We start from the raw sequence: 17,389 nt of genomic DNA, 5'->3' as shown, positions 1-17,389 counted from the left end.
CAAATACAGGAGCAGCCATAGCCTGAAGGTTCGAGAAGCAGCCTTACGACCAGAAGGTTGTCGGTTTGATCCCGGATGCGACTGCTAGGGCTGCCCATCGCTCTGGGCCTGTGTGCTTGCTGTCTCCCTAGTGTGTGTGTTCACTGCATGGATGGGTTCATGGCTGAGGTCAAACTTCTATGTGTGCAACACAAATAGTGATTAAGTGTTTTCTCCTCATTCTTATCATCATCATTATCATGAACTGCTCACTCTCTCAGTGTTTGCAGGGTTATGGATAATGTCAGGATGCTACTGATAGTCACAATTAAACACATCCTTTCCAGTATCCCTTTTTTTTTTAAATGACACAAATGTACAACATTTCTTTACAGTTCCAGTTTTAATATTGACATTACATTTAGTCACATTCATTGTTATTGTACAAGCCTTCCTCTTCAAAGGTTTATATGACTGAAAATAACATTCAATATGGGGCATGCCTGTTTTGCATTGTAAGGAGGAGGGAAGGGTTAGGACTGCAACTACAACAGACTACTGAAGTTTTCATCTCTTTGCACAGAGACGATGATGCATTGTCCATATAATGAAATGACTCTGGATGCACTGACTGTTTTTCCTATGATTCAACGGCTGTGGCGAAAGTAGTGTGTTGCGTAAACGAACACAAGAGAAGCGGACTGCCACCGCATACTCATATACATGTTATGTACACACACAGAAATACATACTTACAAGAAAATGTAAATACTGTATACAAAGAAAGCAACTGGAAAAAATTCTGAAATTCCAAGACAAAACAGTAACACTTTTTTTTTCATCAGCAAGGATAGAAACATCAAGTGTATATCGCCCGAAGCGGGCGCTTTACGAGTCCATCTCTGTGTGTTACATTCATACAGAGAGTAAGACTGTTCATAGAGCTTCAGGAACAGCAGGCTCTAACCAAGAGTCCGTGCGTGAGCCGCTCTCGTTCTCTCTCTTACTCAGACACGTTTGGCACACATTCACATTAATGTACAGTACATCACAGTCATTAAGCTCTGCCTAAGCCTTATTAAGACAATATATGAAGCCCAACTGCCAATAAGTCATTCAGTTTTCAGTTAGGTTTCCTTCCAGACCCTCTTCGGTTGAAAATTCATCTCAGGTTTGGATGAAAATAGAACTTGATGAATGCAAATCCCAAGTATGACATTGCATCAAGGGAGAGGTACATAGTTGTTTTGATGAAAACATCAAACAAGTCAACAAGGTAAGTCTAAACGAGGATTGAGGTTAAGTCACTAAATACTTGTAAATGCTAAGTGAACGCTGAACACTTTGTAAATTCTGAAGACTCATTATTTTACAGTGGGATTTACAATAATTTAGGATCACTGCTGTCCTAATTACATTTTCAGTGCAACTAGTCTGGGTCTAAAGTGTAACCCAGGATGAATGAGATTCACAGCGAAAAGCTACTTAGGATTTACCCTGATAATGGAATGGAGTTCATGATAACCATGGAAAAACCCTGAAGAAAAAAAAAAAGATTCCCAATCCAAAGAGGCCTCCCACAATGAACATAAACACAGGATTCTAAGATATGTGCTACTGTACCTTAATTTGCCCACAAGTTAATAACAATACATTTCTTTTCAAAGATTGTTTGGCAAAAAGAATCACCTATGGCACAATCAGGTTATCTATGATCCCACATATCTCACAGTTAAGTACAAGTACAACCTCCCATCCCCCCTCCCACATCCCCCGAGCCTGGTTTAGGAACCTACAGCACACATATATCAAGACAAGGCCTGAGAAAGACAGCAAACTTAGTGCTGATCAAGACCTCTTTGAAAGGTGGCGAAATCTGTGGATCTGGCCACAAATCATCCTCTCTCTCTCACGACTTAGACAAACTTGTATATGACTCCAATATCTGTTATTGCAAAAATGTTTTTTTTCACACCATAATACCAAAAATATAGATGTTAAAACTAGATTGATTCTCTCAAAAATGTTGAAAAGTGTCCAAATAGTTTATCATCGCATTCTTAGGGTACATTACGTGCATTGTAATGTACTTGTGTGAGTGTTACGTGTTGATTTTGTTTGGCTTAACTCTCTTTAACAGCTATACTGTAGTGAGCAACACCCTTATTATACAGAGAGGTTATGTTTTAAGTTTGTATCCATTATTCAGGATTATAGTCATTTATTAAAAACTCTTTTTGCATACATATTTCTTTCTCATTTGGCATTTCTTATGTGGTAGGTTATGAAAATATAGGACTTCAAATTTCTAACAAAATCTAAAGAGACTTAATAAGCAAACCCTGCTTGTGGTGGTCTAATAGCAGGCTTTTTTGACAGGTCCACAACCAAATACTATTAAATATATGCAAAAACAAGTCTGATGTTTATTTGGCAAAGACCTCACACTCAGTACAGTATAGCTGCCAGTTCCAGTGTGAAAAGCCAGGTCTACATCCCTGCCCAGATGAATAAAAAGGAACTAGATCACTGTTTCCCACCTATTTCCCAAAATTTCACACACAAATTTCTGCCCTAGCACTCCTAGAGGTGAGTGGTAAGTGCACTGCCGGGAACGTATGTATAACCATAAAGTTTAAAATGTTAAAATAAGAGAGGTTAGGATTGAGTTCTGTGAGGTACAGAACACATACTCACTGATTCTCTACATGAGAATTGTAGTGTATTTACATACTGATGAAATTTTGAAAAATTGGTGGAAATTCCTGGCTCGGCTATATACAGCGGAATCCAATGACTGATTTAACGCAAATAAACATTTTTAGGGTCAGGTTTTCTAACATAGATTAACCCTAGCTCCCCAACCAGGATTCCCTCTTAAAAATCCCTTTTCCTTTTGCACAAGACTTGATCTTTGTAATTCATTAACAATATATCCCACATTGGAGCTTTTTCCACCATTTACCTGAAAATCTGTCAATCACAGAAGTCTAGTTATCATCCACATTGGTCTTTTTCACAGTATAGTGCAAATATATCTGCAAGGCGACACATACAGTATGCTACCTGCTACTATAGGTGGAACAGACAAACATGAAACTGGACTGGAGTTCTGTGACCGACGCCAAAACATCCAGGACTAATCAACAGACATGCAATATAACAGAAAATATATCCTTCACTGGGATGTATAAACAGGGTTTCAGTAGGAATTGGTAAACATGACTAACTCATCAAGGTTTTAGCCCTGGATAGCTTATCATCCTTATAGAGTACAGCTGCATTTTATTTTCAGTTGATAGTTAGCCCTCAGAGTCCACATTCACCAATGGCACATAATTCAGTTATATATTCAGCTGTTTGGCACAACATGTCACTATCATATTTTAGCATAATAATATAGTCATTGTTTAGCATGGAATTGCAGTTTTAACAACACTGTAAGAACGACAAGCTGGATTCTATAGTGTCCCTCATCGCCTGTAGTATCTATTTAAGACATTTTGTCTAATTAATAAATATGTTATCTACTCTTGTTAATAAGAGTTAAATACCAAAAATAAACAAATCAATAAATATATAAATAACCATAAATTAAACAAATAAATATGATTTGCCACTTAAGGCTCATGGAATGACATTTTTTCTTCAGATATAAAAAATAATGAATGTCCTTCCCTCTGCATATGTATGTATATGATGCTTTGCACAGTTTTTCAAAAAAAACATAGATTTACATAAGTACACACTCTTGGATTTGCACCTAATACCTAAAACATGAATCCCTCACATATACGTGAATACGTTGGGGGTGTGGGAACAGCAGTCAGATAAATCTTGCACTCCTAAAAATAAAGGTGCTACAAATGGTTTACAAATGGTTCATGGAATTGATAAAGAACCTTAACATTACACTTATCTCTTTTACAAAAATGGTTCCTTCGGGACCCAAAAGTTGTTATTCTATGGTATCGCTTAAAGGACCACTTTGCAGCATCTTTATTTTTAGGAGTGCTGAGTGTGTTTTTCACACTTGTCTTGCCTAATCTGCACAGTAACGACAAAGAACTTGCTGAAAGCTCTTTTCTAAATGAAAGTGTACACTTTCATCATCAGTCGTGCTTCAGTGCTGTTTAAAAACGAGCTTAGACACATAGCACTCTAATAAGAGCTCATCTTGACACGCTCTAGCTGAAAAAATACAGCTAACCACTTGCAGACCAGTTTGTGACCTAATCTAGATGCAATTTTTAAAGGCTTTTATTCCAAACTTTACAAATATAAGCCTCGGTTTCGAAATGTTACAATTTGAGGTGGACAGTGCGTGATTTCCTGAGGATAGGATATTCTGTGTGTCTTAAACCAGCCTTTAAGTACTCTCCACACACAGTAGCTGTAGTAAATGTGACTTATATTAAACTTAACTTTTAAAGAAAACTTTAAATAGTAACCAAGTGATCTTGTTTACTTTGTAAATTCTACTCTGCTCAGGAGATAGATCTCCCAATTCTTGTTACTCGATGTCCTCTCAATAGGTGGCACGATACCGATTCTGAAATACTGGAAAGATGGGATGTATTTAGTCAGGAACTGGATTCCAGTGTTGATTAATCACACACTGGTAATAAACTGAATTGTATATCTCCAGCTTGTCCCTTTAATATCTTGAACATTCGTTGCATGTTACTGTGTAACATTCTATACGTCGTACCAATAAGCATCATCTAATTTGCAATTATTACAATTAATATTTCATAGTGGAATGCAACTATTTTACCTATTTTAAACTACTGAGAAATCTGGGAGGAAATAACTTGTGTTTTTGTGAGGCTGTGAGGTTTTTGGTTTTAATTGTTTCCAGAGGTTGTAATAATATGGTTTTCATAGTAAGCTTGACACTGTAATGAAATATGCTACATTTCACTGCATCGCTTTCTTCTGTCTCTTAACTACTAGTTTACTACTTGTGATTTTAGAGGGCAACACTGGGATTATACAGCTTACCATGTGGCATAAACTGATCATTTCATATAAGCTATAGTTAGGTCCATAATTTGTTTTGCTATTCGTAATCTTAAAATTCTTGATTCTTCCTAGTAGTATCCCTTTGCAACTCTGCCCTTAAGTGGAGCAGCATAGCAGATACATTCATGATATTATCTACTATCTGTCACGCCAAGATCACCAAAACAGATTAGGGACCTAACCATCCATTAGTACCAAAATCTACCATAAACCACCTTTAAAAATTGCATGAACTCGAAAACCCTTAGCTCGATATACACACACTCGTCTGACTGTATTGACAATAACCAGCTGGTATAGACGTACTAAAGATATGGGAGTGGTGACAGAGACTCCAACATAAATGAGAGAATAACAATAACACCCCCAGAGCTTCATCCTTTCACCTTTACCCGCTTTTTATACATAACTCTCTCTTTCACTCTTTACCCCTTCTGTTTCCCTTCACAGAGGCAGGTCGGTGCTGTTGTGGCGAGTTTTCCGTGAGGTGCCATCATCACGTGGCAGAGCTTTCTGAAGGTTGGACATGGCTGCAGTCTTCTGCAGGTCGATCACAGCGTAGCACTCCCCACGTCGCGAGGGTGGAGCCGCGGCAGCAGCCATTCCACGCTTCATGGGCGGTGGTCTCTGTGGCACCTGAGCCCCGCCCCCTCCATGTCCTGGACAACTTGAGCTCCCCGCCTCCAGGTCCACCTGGATGTAGTTGAGCTGCCTGGAGGGGGGAGGGGGAGGGTGGCGGCTGTACTGCTCGCAGGCAGAGCCTCCCATTGCGCCCCGGCCTGCCCGCTGGCGTCGGAAATCAAAACTGAACACTCTGCCACCCCTCTCAGGAGGGTGAGGATGGGGAGGGCATGCATGACGGAGACGTGGAGGCTGTATCTGTGTAGGGGAAACAACATGTTATTGGACAAGTTATTAGAACTGCACAAATTATTTAGAGTTCAGAATTTCTCAATGATGCAATTTGTCAGACAATTATTGGTATTATTATTCATCAGTATTATTATTATTATTAAAGCATAAATTCAGCTCCCTCTGTTATAGTATTCTTTTTGAACTGATCTTTGCCATAGCAGCCACATTTCCGAACTGCCGCGATGCAACCTCATCGGGTAACCAGCGCACCCGGCTCTGAGCATTGCACTGAAGTGATGTGTGGAAAATGCGCCATCTGCCTACCCTGAAGAGAGAGCAAGGCCGCTGATGGCCTACAGCATGACAGGGATTTGAACTAGCGACCCTCTGGTTATAGTGACAGCGCCTTATTCAGCTGGACCACTCAATACTGGACAAAAAAAAGTGTGTTTATGCCTGTAAGCTCAGTATCAGTGGTTCCCCTGCTCTCAACACATTTACAAAAATACATGATAATGGGTAGGTAAAAAGCATTCGGGGGTTAAGTGCTTTGTTCGTCACCACGCCCACCTGACTTAGCTTAATTAGGCTCTAATGAATAATCAACCAGGTACTGAATGATAACTACAATTAATACAGGGCTTCCTCACAAATGATTTTGGAAATAGGTTTTTTTTTCTATTAGTTTAAATATAACTTTCTCTGGTTGTAAGACTTTTGCAGGACAATGTATGAAGACGGGCATTGTAACAATATTTGATTGTTGTGCTAAGAGTTTTTAAAATTACTACTAGTGCAATTTGGCAGTGTGTCTAAATGTTATGATACAAATCGTGTACTCTAGTACTGTGTACTGGTTCATATTCCCATTAGGGAATATAGATTTTTTTAGCTCCTTAGAAATCAATAACAGTTTTGGTAAAAATTTTCAAAGGATTGCTGGTTCAAATTTCAGGTCATGCTGCCTGCCATCAGCAACTGGAGCCTTAAGAGCACAATTGGCCTTGCTCTTTCCAAGTGGGTCGATTGCTCTCTCACTGCCCACATCACTTCAGTGTGATGCCGGCTGGCACAGGTGTCTGCTAGCTGATGTATCAGAGCTGTGTACCTGGCACTTTCTTTTAAGCACACTGGTTGCTCAGTGACATTGCATTGGTGGAAGAGCGCATGTATCAGAGGCGGCATGTGTTAGTCCTCAGCCTACCAGTGTTGGGAGCATTACAAGTGATTGGGAGAATACTAAAAAATAAATTCAATATTAGTAGTAACAATAAAACAAATAATGGAATGGAATGCAATGCCCCACCTGTTCGGTGTTGACATAATTCTGCAGAGCATCACGATGGATCCCACCACTACCACTGCCATCCTGATGATATCCATTTGGGGTCCCAGGTCCCTCTGAATATTCATATTCATCAAAGTCCTCCTCTTCTTCCTCCTCGTACTCATCATCTTCCTCGTCTTCATCCTGCTCCTCCTCTTCCTCGCGCTGAAGAGCACGATATTCCCACACAGGCGGAAGAGATGGAAGATTCTCATAGTTGAGCAGAGCGGTGCGGCGGTGACCTCCAATTCCCATGCCCCTCTCACAGCCGTAGCCCTGAGGAGGCAGCATGGAGGTGTGTGTGTGCGTGAGCGGGAGTGAGTGTGGGTGTGAGTGTGGGTGTGTTTCACCTGTGGTGCTGCTGCTGCTACTGGAGCCAACGGACTGTGATTGGGACACGCTGCTGGGGCTGAGACGCTGCCTGCGTCCCCCTCGTAGTCCGTTAATGTTCTCGTACGTTAGCTGGCTGGGCTCCATGCTGGGATGCCGGTGAAGGTGATGGTGGTAATGGTGATAGGAGTGTGGGTTACACAGGTGCATGGGCGGAGCCTCCTCCCCCTCAGTCTCGGAGCTGCCATCAGGTGCTCGGAGCGGATGAACAGAATGCCGATCTCTGTCTCTCTCCAGCAGATGGCGCTGCGCTGGTGTGGGACCCAGCATGAACTTTACCTCCTGAGCTCCAGGCTGCAGGAACACCTGAGGGTCCTTGTGAGAGTCGTCCATTGGGCAGCAGTGCATGCCTGGCTGGCCGGGTACTGGGCCTCCACGGCCAGCAGAGGCTGATGAGGCCTCAGGAAAGGGGGTGGGCCGCACCTCCGGCAGGGAATGAACACAGTGGCGGCTGGACAGGTCACTCTCCATACTTACGGTGTTTACGTAGGTATGTGTCTGCAGACACAAGAGAAGTGAGTATAGGGTTAGCATGCATGTGTATGTATGTATGAGTGACATATGTTTCTATTGCTGTATTTCTTTATGTAAAGAGTAGATCCACGCTCAGTACCGGGTGGGTCTGTCACTCTTGCAACACATTTTAAAAATACACCTTAGTGGGTAGGTAACAAGCTTGCAGAGGCGGGGCTTAGTGAGGAGCAGGCAAGAAAGAAGCCAGTTATTACTTTTCTGCTTTGTACGTCACCACATGGTAACTTGGTAAATGTAACAATTTAAAAGGCACCAATGTGTGATAGTAAAATAGTAACTGGCAATGAAAAAACAAGAATTAGAATAATACCTAATAATGAACACATACATTCAGCAGATGCTAATGAGTTCTACAGTTGGCTCCCAGATGACTCTCTGGAAACTGCCACAGACTCTCTACTTCAGTTTAAACAGTGTAAAACACAATAGGCAGTTCAGCAATGTAATTATTAACTGTTATTCTAATTTTAAAATGAAGTGGGCATACGTTCTTCATGTGATGTCGAACCCTTTAGTTTGTGTTTGTGAATGCACTGTGTACAGTATGAATCTGTCTCACCTGGTCATCCATTCCCATGAGGCTGTGTCTGTGGTCGTCGGTAAGAGTGGGCTGGGATGAGTCAGCACTGACAGGGTACCCAGGGTATCCGTTAGGAAAAGCCTGCACTGGGAACCCAGGAGCTACAGTGACACAGAAACAAACTGTAAATTAACCTATTTTATGGCTGTGGTATGAGACTTCCTGTGTTAAGACTGATTACTAATAGTATACAAAACTTACTAACACAAACAGCAGGTGAAATACTTTTTTAGATGTTAAAAGCACATTGAAAGCACCCATTACAATTCACAGAAAACATGTTTTGTCTTATTCTATATAAGACAAAACATGTTTTCTGTGAATTGTAATGGGTGCTTTCAATGTGCTTTTAACATCTAAATAAATTGAAGAGGATTTTTTCTCTAGGTAATGTGATTGAGGTTGGAAAAATGTAGTTTTTCATAAGACTGTATTAATTAAGTACAATAACAAAGTACATTTTTTCATCCTTGGTCCTGCTGAACTAACTGTGAATATGTAAATGTGTCATACTGTTGGGTGTTTGTGGGGTTCGAGGCAAGTCCATTTCTGGTGCATGGCCAGGTCGGGTCATGATCATGGGCTCTTCCACCACATTAATGCTGTTGCATTGCATCAGCTCCTGCAGCAAGTTAAAGATTTCCTCCGCACGAGAGCACTTAAACGCAAAGATCCCTGCAGAAGCACAGACAAATACATGCTCCATTTCCACATCCACTCTTCACATGGTTCATCATTTATCCTGCCACTAAGGGGCAGTACAGCAACACATTCTACAGTCCAATTGTGTAGCAGTCTTTTCTCTCATCATGTGTAAAGTCAGAGCTAGAACTTACTGCTGCTTCATGTGAGCACAGAGAAATTAATTAGCATGATCAAGAAAGGTCTACATGCATTTACCATGAAGAGTACAGGAAATCAACGAACAAATGATCAGATTTCCACAATCAATTTGAGCCCAAAATGTCTAGATGTGATCTGATTACAGAAATGTGGAAAGCATCAATTGTTCAACAACCTGATCAGTCCAAGATAAGGAAACTTACACTGTAATGATTCACCTAGTCTCACTGACACCCAGTTAAGGCTGGAACATTCAAATTATTAATGGTGTATTACTTACTCTTATAACCAATTCAATTCTTACACTGATTCTCTGGCAGTTGCACTTTTTCATGAAGATTTCATTTCGATAACACAATTTATCACAATACAATAAAATAACGTCATATTGCCCAGCTCTACACTGAACTCACCCTGCCCTGTCTGGCACCGCCGGCCACTCTCGAAAGAGAAGAGGTTGGAATCGTATCCGTAGCGCCGCAGGCATAGGTACGGCCACCGGATGGCGTCCCGCTTTCGTGTGTGCAGAATGAGCTCTGTTTGGGTGAGCTCCATCGTCCCCGATCCCAGTTCATTCCCTTCATCATCAACATTTGTCACCTGCAATAATGACAGGTTATGTACTCTCTGGGCATACTACTCAGTTCTTAACCTTAAACGAATACACCAATGTGTGCTTCATCTTCAGCAGCTGCCCACTGGCTTCTCCCATACAGAAGTACAGAGAAACATGTCAACAAGTTTTTGACCAGTCGTAGTGATCAGTCATATGCTACAAATGTACTTATATTAGGATTATTATTTCTGAACTATACTCATGAATAATAGTGTTAAATGATGTTATTTGATGTTTATTTAAATGTTTGATGTTTATTGTTGCACCAGGGGTCTGAGAGTAACGGACTTTCAATCCTGTTTATGTTCTGTACATATTGCAGTTTTGATAATAAAGCTGACTTTGATAATAACTAGTAATATGAGCACCGGTAATAAGAGTGAGAGTTTAAAACACTACACACACTGCTCCAAATTAATGTCAGTAATAATATTAATGAGAAAGAGATGCAGTTTTTTGTGGAAATCTTAAAGGGGCTGCCAACTTATTTAATCTGCTTAACTCTGTACCACCTGTCTCTAAAAAAATAACTTCACGGCCAAAGACTCATGACGTTCACAAAATATTATTTGGGATAAATCTGCGGTTTAAAAACATCATGAATCTGCATACACTTTTTGTTCTTAGGAAAATATTGGTGAATGAGGACCGTTATTGGTTGCTTGTTTTGCATTGAGACATTTTTTTGCTCTTTTGTGTTTTCTGTTGGAGCTAAGTTGGGCTAGACTTTATTAGAAGACACTGACATCAAGTGATCCACTGAACCAATGAGAATTAGGTAGCAGCTCCTTACCACAGTCCTGCCCCTCATAAAGCAAAGGCTGTGTCTGAAACTGTGCCCTATTCACTATCCCCTAAATGTGAAAATCTAGATCACTATATAGGGCACTATAATAGGAAACAGAATTTGACATGGTAGTAAATGATTTTGGACACGTTGTCATGTGTGTGAGCTCATTGCTGTGCGACAGCAGAATGCGTTGCATAAATCTGAACGTCTTTAAAAAATCTAGTCTCCAGGGCCTACCTTACAAAAGATCAGTTTCACAATTTCACAGAAGAGAAACTGGGTTTCTGCATAGATTGTTGAGTAATCTTTACCAACACATGCAAACATTAACTGAATGTTCTGCTGCACAATAAAGACACTTTAAGCCATACTGTTATTTTACTTTCACCAACAGAGTTACCATAGTTGCTCCAGGCGGAATGTAATCTCACACAAATTCAGAGTCTGGCAGAAATGTAAAACTTTAAATCTGTCTTCTGCCATGGAGTTTGCATTGCCATGGCTACAATACATCATATCACTGTGCAGTGTGCAGTGGAGATTTTCCAAATTCCCCTCCATTTTAATTTAGGTGTTCTGTTTTTGTTTTTTCAAATCTAATTTTGGTGAATGATCAAATCACACTTTATGATTACTGAGACAGTTTTAATATTTGTAATCAAGCTGACAATCCAGCTTTGTAATTTGTAACCTCTGGTATAATTTATCCAGTCACAGTCATTACCTTATTCATTTGTAGTGTAGTGGGTTTTTGGGATATATCTCGATTAAACACTAAAAATGTTTGTTTAGTGTTTTTACCTTGAATTTGGTGGGGTGGTTGTCTTGGATGGCGTCTCTGTATAGACAGCTCCAACAGCTCCCCATAGCTTCAGCAGGTTTGCTGAAACCTTCAACATAAAAGCAGTCACAATTAAAGTATTAAAGTGTTTAGTTAAATTAGCTGATCACAGACATGATTCTGATTCACAACAACATTCTGACCTAAATAAGAAAAAGGCCTTACCTGGTCCAGGCCATCAGTGGGAGTGATGCTAACGTCAATCCCAGAATCCTCTGCTGGGTGTCATGGCGGAGGAGGGGTGTGCTGGTAAGAGCAGCAAGTCCCACTGTGTAAATGCTTCATAGCTCCTGACAAACGGAGAAAAGAGATTCCTCTGAGTATACTGCCCTCTTTTCAGATAATATCCATAGCTTTGTGTACTGTGATTAAGATGGAGAAACTGAAGTCAATCTGGAAAGCCAAGCCTCCCCCAGGCTTCCCCTGGATGTGAAGTATAATTACTTTACATGATGTTTCTGTCTCTCAAGTGGGACCCAGTCTAAAGCTCTGGCTAGTGGATTCTCAATGTAGTCTATCACTCAGCTCCTAGTTCAAATTCCACCTGCCAGAACATCTATGACCCACCATTCACTGACTTCTTACCAGTTTCTGTGTCTAAAGGTTTAACACGGCTGAGCTCATGATATATTTTTCAAATGTAAAACCTGTAAAGCATTTCACTGTGAAAAGACAGCTGCACAATCTACAGTAATATACTGTAATACAACGTAAATATACAGTATATGTGTCTGTTATTGTATCAATTTAGCAAAATTAACAGAATTACAACCAATAATGTCAGCACTTCACTGGACACCACATAACAAAAACGCAACTCAAGAAACAAATTATATATTTGTGATTTATGTGTAACTAAGCCTATTCTCCAAAATAACACCCCAAACATCTAAAAAGGGCACTGTATTCAAGTACAGTAATGTGAAAAAGGTATGACACCCGATGAAAAAGTTGTCTTTTTTAACATATTTAAACATTTGGACATTTGATCTTCATTTTATCAATAATCGGAGATGGAGGTAATAACACTAGACCTCAGACATTTGGGTTGGTTTGTTCTTGATTGTCAAAGTGAGTGGTATCACTATGGAGAGATCCAAAGACATCTTGGAGATCTCCATAGTGGAGATCCAAAGAGCTTCAAAGAAGGATGTAGATGCATATGTGTCTGTGAAGGGATTTAAAAAGACAATTAGAAATCAGTCATGTCCACATGTTTAAATATGTTTTCTCAGGGTGTTTTAACTCCATATCTACATTTTCTGAATGTAGACAAAGTGAGACAGCTGTGACACACATAAGTCAACAGCCTCAGTTCTAAAAAATACATATTGAGGATTCATTTATAAATATCTGGACTTTAGTTCCAGTTACACTTTCCAAAACAATGTCTGAATTGCGGTATGCTCATATATAGTTTTCTTTTAATAAACACGCTAAATTTATTTTTACAATATAGGTCAGCTGTCTCTGATTGCGAGTTATCAATACAAAACTTTGTAACTGAATATAGGAGCACTGTGTGGGGGTCAGCTGTAGGTTTGATTCAGTTATTAGTATACAATTAGTATAATCAACTGTCAAACGGAAAGGTCACTTATTTGTCACATGATTACGCATTAACACTTATATCTATGATATCTATGGCCATAAAATACATGACATTCACGCACCCGGCAGGCAAAAGAAATGCAAATGGGTTCAAACTGCGATCTCAACATCAGCTTAAACTAGCTCCAAAATTGTGCATGAACTGCACAGATTTACAGTTTGTCTTCGTTATAACAAGTCTTCCAATATAACTTCACTTGTAAAACACTATATGTGATGTAACACTACAACAGGTAAAAAAAGGAGTAAGAACAGATGGCCAGCAAAACCACTTTTTAATGTTAATGTTAAAAAGTGAAGGAGGGGTGAAAGGGGTTCTCTACTTTGACACTGAACCAAAACTCAACCAAGATTTTAAAATTTCATTGTATTTAGTGTTAGTGAAAATCAGTAACAGCACAGTATATCCAACCCAACATACTTCCCAACCTTTAACCAGGATTAACCCCTGCCTTGCACATTTTTGAGCTCCTCATATCCTAAACACCTGGTCTAGCTAATCAGCTATTTAATAAGCCTTTCCTGAATTAAAGTTTGTTACAGTTCGGAAAACACGGTCTGTGTAAAAAGTATACTACATTTACTGCATTCATGCATGTGCAAACCATTTCTTCCAGTCATTAGAAACTGGGAAAAAATCAAAGCGTGACAGGTATATAAAGTATGACAATTCCAATGGAATGTGGCACAATTGCTGACTAAAGCAATCCTAGTGGAAGACGCAATCCTTGAGAGTTCCACACACGGACAGCATTTGTACCCTGAAAGGTACACTATTTGAAACAGACTACATTAAGGTGATAACTTCTAAGTGTGTAACTATGTCCTCCTCTTCAAAGACTGTTGAAACCCTAAGAGATCCAGAGGTGGGTCTAGTGGCCGGACCTTATACTCATTACTTAATAATAGTGCAATATTAATTCAAGAGTTAAAAAATACATTCACAAAAACACCATGTGTAGATGTACACAGGGATCCTAAAAGTTTCAGTACTGAGTAGCTTAGACTGTAAAAATGATTCAGAAAACTAAGCAACCTGTCTGCCCTAAACTTTTATTTTATTGTACAGAATTACAGTGGTGGTGATAGGAAGCAGGCGTAGAAATGTCCAAAATGCAAATATAGTCATTTCATTTTCTCTCTAATTTTCTAGTGGCAAGATACAAATCTGTGTTTTAAATATAATGACATTTAATGTACAAACAAAGGATGTGTTTGGGTTACTACTCTCTACCCTGTAGGCAGGCTAAAGCGTTCTTCATAAAACTAGCTTAAAACAACATCTCAGGAATTACTGCATTCCTAACTGGCGTTTGGTCCTGGAGGGCAGGTTTCCTGCACAGTTAAGTGCTGCACAAGCACACCTGATTCCACTCACCTGATGCAGGGAAATCTGCAAACTGCTGGACTCAGGCCCTGAGTTTCCCGCTTAGTCCCCACATGTTTAGAGACATTAAACACTTAAACACGTCTGGCTCCTATTACCACTGCAACTCTGTAATATCCTTTAGGACCATCTAGGAAAAGACCATTTAAAACCAAACCATAAAATGCTAAAGCTCAGAAGTGTGTCATGTCACAAACCAGTACAGATTCTGTCACACCTACACAACACAATGCAATTAAACACAAAAAAGTAACTAAATGCTAATAGCTAAAACGTGAATTTGAGTAAATGGGAATGTTTTCCCTCATGTACTTAGTAGTAGTAGTAGAAGTATTAGCTAGTTGAAATCCAGCTCTCCGTGTACTTGAACATATGCAACTAACTTACTGTAACTAGTTACAACCCACCTCTGACGAGTACGCCTCAGTCCCTGCCTAAAGCCCCTGAGCAGGCCTGTCTGCTAGTGCAGCACACTGACACGGTCTAAAGGTGTACGCTCATGTAAACGTGCACAACCCGGCTGATAGTAACGCAGGCAGCGGTCTTTAACCGTGCGGCACTGCGACCGCAATCACGCCTTCATACTTTCATTCATGTGCTATTCAGTCACAGCGCAGTGTTTTGGCCCAGAGCAGCGAGGAAGGATCTCCTCGGTTTAAAAATACACATCCTAGCGTGCAGTGCAGTGATGCTAGGGTAAGCCCAGTGGGTGATCTCGTGGCACCCACGTTCGTTCATCTCCAAAACCAGAAGAAGGCTGCGTGGGCTTTCTGCTTTTTAGCTCTGCCTGAAAAAAGCCGTGTGCGTGCATGCTGCACTACATCTCTGCTCTGCTCGCATGCACGGCCAGTCAGTCAGTCAGTCGCTCGCTCGCCGCCACATGCAGCAGCAACAGCAGCAGCAGCAGCAGCAGCAGCAGGTCCTCGCGGCTTTCAAATAAGAGCCAAATGCAACGTGCAAGTAGCATAAAAAAGCCGAGCAGCGAGCTCAAGGTTACGCAATAAAACGAGCTATTAATTAGCAGTCTCGCGCCTTGCCGCCCGGTCTGGCACACGGTTCTAAATAAAAAAAAACATGGCAAAAGAGAGAAGGAACAGCAAACGTGCACGGTTTGTGTAGGCTACACTGACAGGAATTAGAAAAAGAAAAGAGAGCGAGAGACAACATGGCTTCAGAAACACCACTCTATCCTCTAGAAATAGATGCAAACCAGATTTAGTTCACGAGACTGAAAAAAACACACACACACACGGTTTTTGGCAGCAACCATGAAGCAACTTGGCTGCTTTACGGAGGAAGCCTGAAGCGAGCAGCTAACGTAGCCCCTCTGCTGCAGCTGGATGCTAGGTACAGAGGGGAAAGCGAATGGTGGCTCGCGGGGGTTTCCGCAGCGCTACGGACGCTCGCGGAGCTCCGCTGCAAACCCGCACGCGAGCGCTGCGGAAACCCCCGCGAGCCCCTTCGCCGCCGCCGCCGCCGCCGCCACCTCCGCCGCTCTGCTACTCACATGGTTGGCAGCGCCTGAGAATCCGGGACGAGACGGAGCGGAGATGGAGATGGAGCGCGGCGGCCGGAGCAGGGCAGAGCGGCCGGTTGATCTCGGAGCTCACGGTGGCGGCGGCGGCGGCGGCGGCGGCAGCAGTGATGGTGGAGGTGGACGCTGGTTCAGGACCGCGCTTTTTGGGGGAGGGTTCCTCTGCTCGTACCGGGTGGGAATAAAACAATAACGGCGCTTGTTTTTCGCCTCGACGCCCCCTTGCTGCGGCGCGGGCCTCTCTGTGACATTTCCCCACCAGCAAAGGGTGAGAGTTCAGGCAGACAACGAGGGCTGCTGGGGCGGCAAGAAGGTAGTAAGCGCTGGAGGACCCAGATGAGGTGTGAGCGTGTTTTTTAGCATCAGGCGATGACGTGTTGGCAGCAGCTCTCCGTCTGTGCAGAGCAGGCCCACCTTGCTGGTACTGAGAACACACAAACCCGACACGCTGTACGTCCAAACAGGTGTTTCTTTCTTCCTTCTTTTCCTTCATTTTTATAGAAATCTTGATCTAATGGAACTCCCATCACTGATTTTTCAGTTCAATTAAAACACTAAATGTAGTCATAGGAAACTGCTTTTATTCAGCTAAAACACTCTGAATGAAACAGTACAAAGCAAAGCAAATGAATGAACAAAAGTTCACTAGCAAAATGAAACTTAGTTCTGTCTTTAATGCTGACAAAAGTAGCAAAATACACTTTAAAGACCTGTGCACCTTCTCAAATCATGCAATTACCTGATCAGCTAATCAATCAGCAGCACTGCAGTGTATATGATCATGTAGATACAGGCCAGTAACTAAGTGTGATCTCAGTGATTTTCAGCATAGCATGGTTGTTGGTACAGGATGCAAAACAGTCGCTAGAGTTTACTCAGAGTGGTGCAATAAAGAAAAAAAACATCCAGTGAACAGCAGTTCTGCAGATGGAAACACCTTATTGATAACAGAGGTCAGGGGAGAATGAACAGTCTGGTTCAAGTTGACAGAAAGGCTCTGGCAAATCAGAAACCCACTCTGTACAATTATGGTGAGCAGAAATGTATTTCAGAATGCATAACATAACATAACATGTC

At 41.3% G+C, this 17,389-nt stretch overlaps 1 protein-coding gene across 2 annotated transcripts; it reads right to left on the bottom strand.

Moving 5' to 3' along the window:
* Positions 1–383: 383 nt before the first annotated feature.
* On the bottom strand, positions 384–16,702 carry frs3 (fibroblast growth factor receptor substrate 3). 2 transcript variants are annotated; one of them, XM_072684505.1, is made up of 8 exons: positions 16,286–16,702; positions 11,946–12,070; positions 11,741–11,829; positions 9,947–10,133; positions 9,204–9,365; positions 8,670–8,791; positions 7,166–8,074; positions 384–5,883 (listed from the first exon to the last, which is right to left on the bottom strand). In XM_072684505.1, exons 3-8 carry the CDS (start codon positions 11,804–11,806, stop codon positions 5,449–5,451), a joined length of 1,881 nt encoding a protein of 626 aa, XP_072540606.1. In that variant the 5' UTR covers positions 11,807–11,829; positions 11,946–12,070; positions 16,286–16,702; the 3' UTR covers positions 384–5,448. The 2 variants fall into 2 exon arrangements, with proteins under 2 accessions (XP_072540606.1, XP_072540607.1); XM_072684506.1 differs by lacking the exon at positions 16,286–16,702 and adding an exon at positions 14,770–14,802.
* Positions 16,703–17,389: the final 687 nt, after the last annotated feature.

This window comes from Salminus brasiliensis, chromosome 7 (genome assembly GCF_030463535.1).
Source record: "Salminus brasiliensis chromosome 7, fSalBra1.hap2, whole genome shotgun sequence".
Taxonomy (NCBI): Eukaryota; Metazoa; Chordata; class Actinopteri; order Characiformes; family Bryconidae; genus Salminus; species Salminus brasiliensis.
This window is presented reverse-complemented; position numbering and strand designations above follow the sequence as displayed.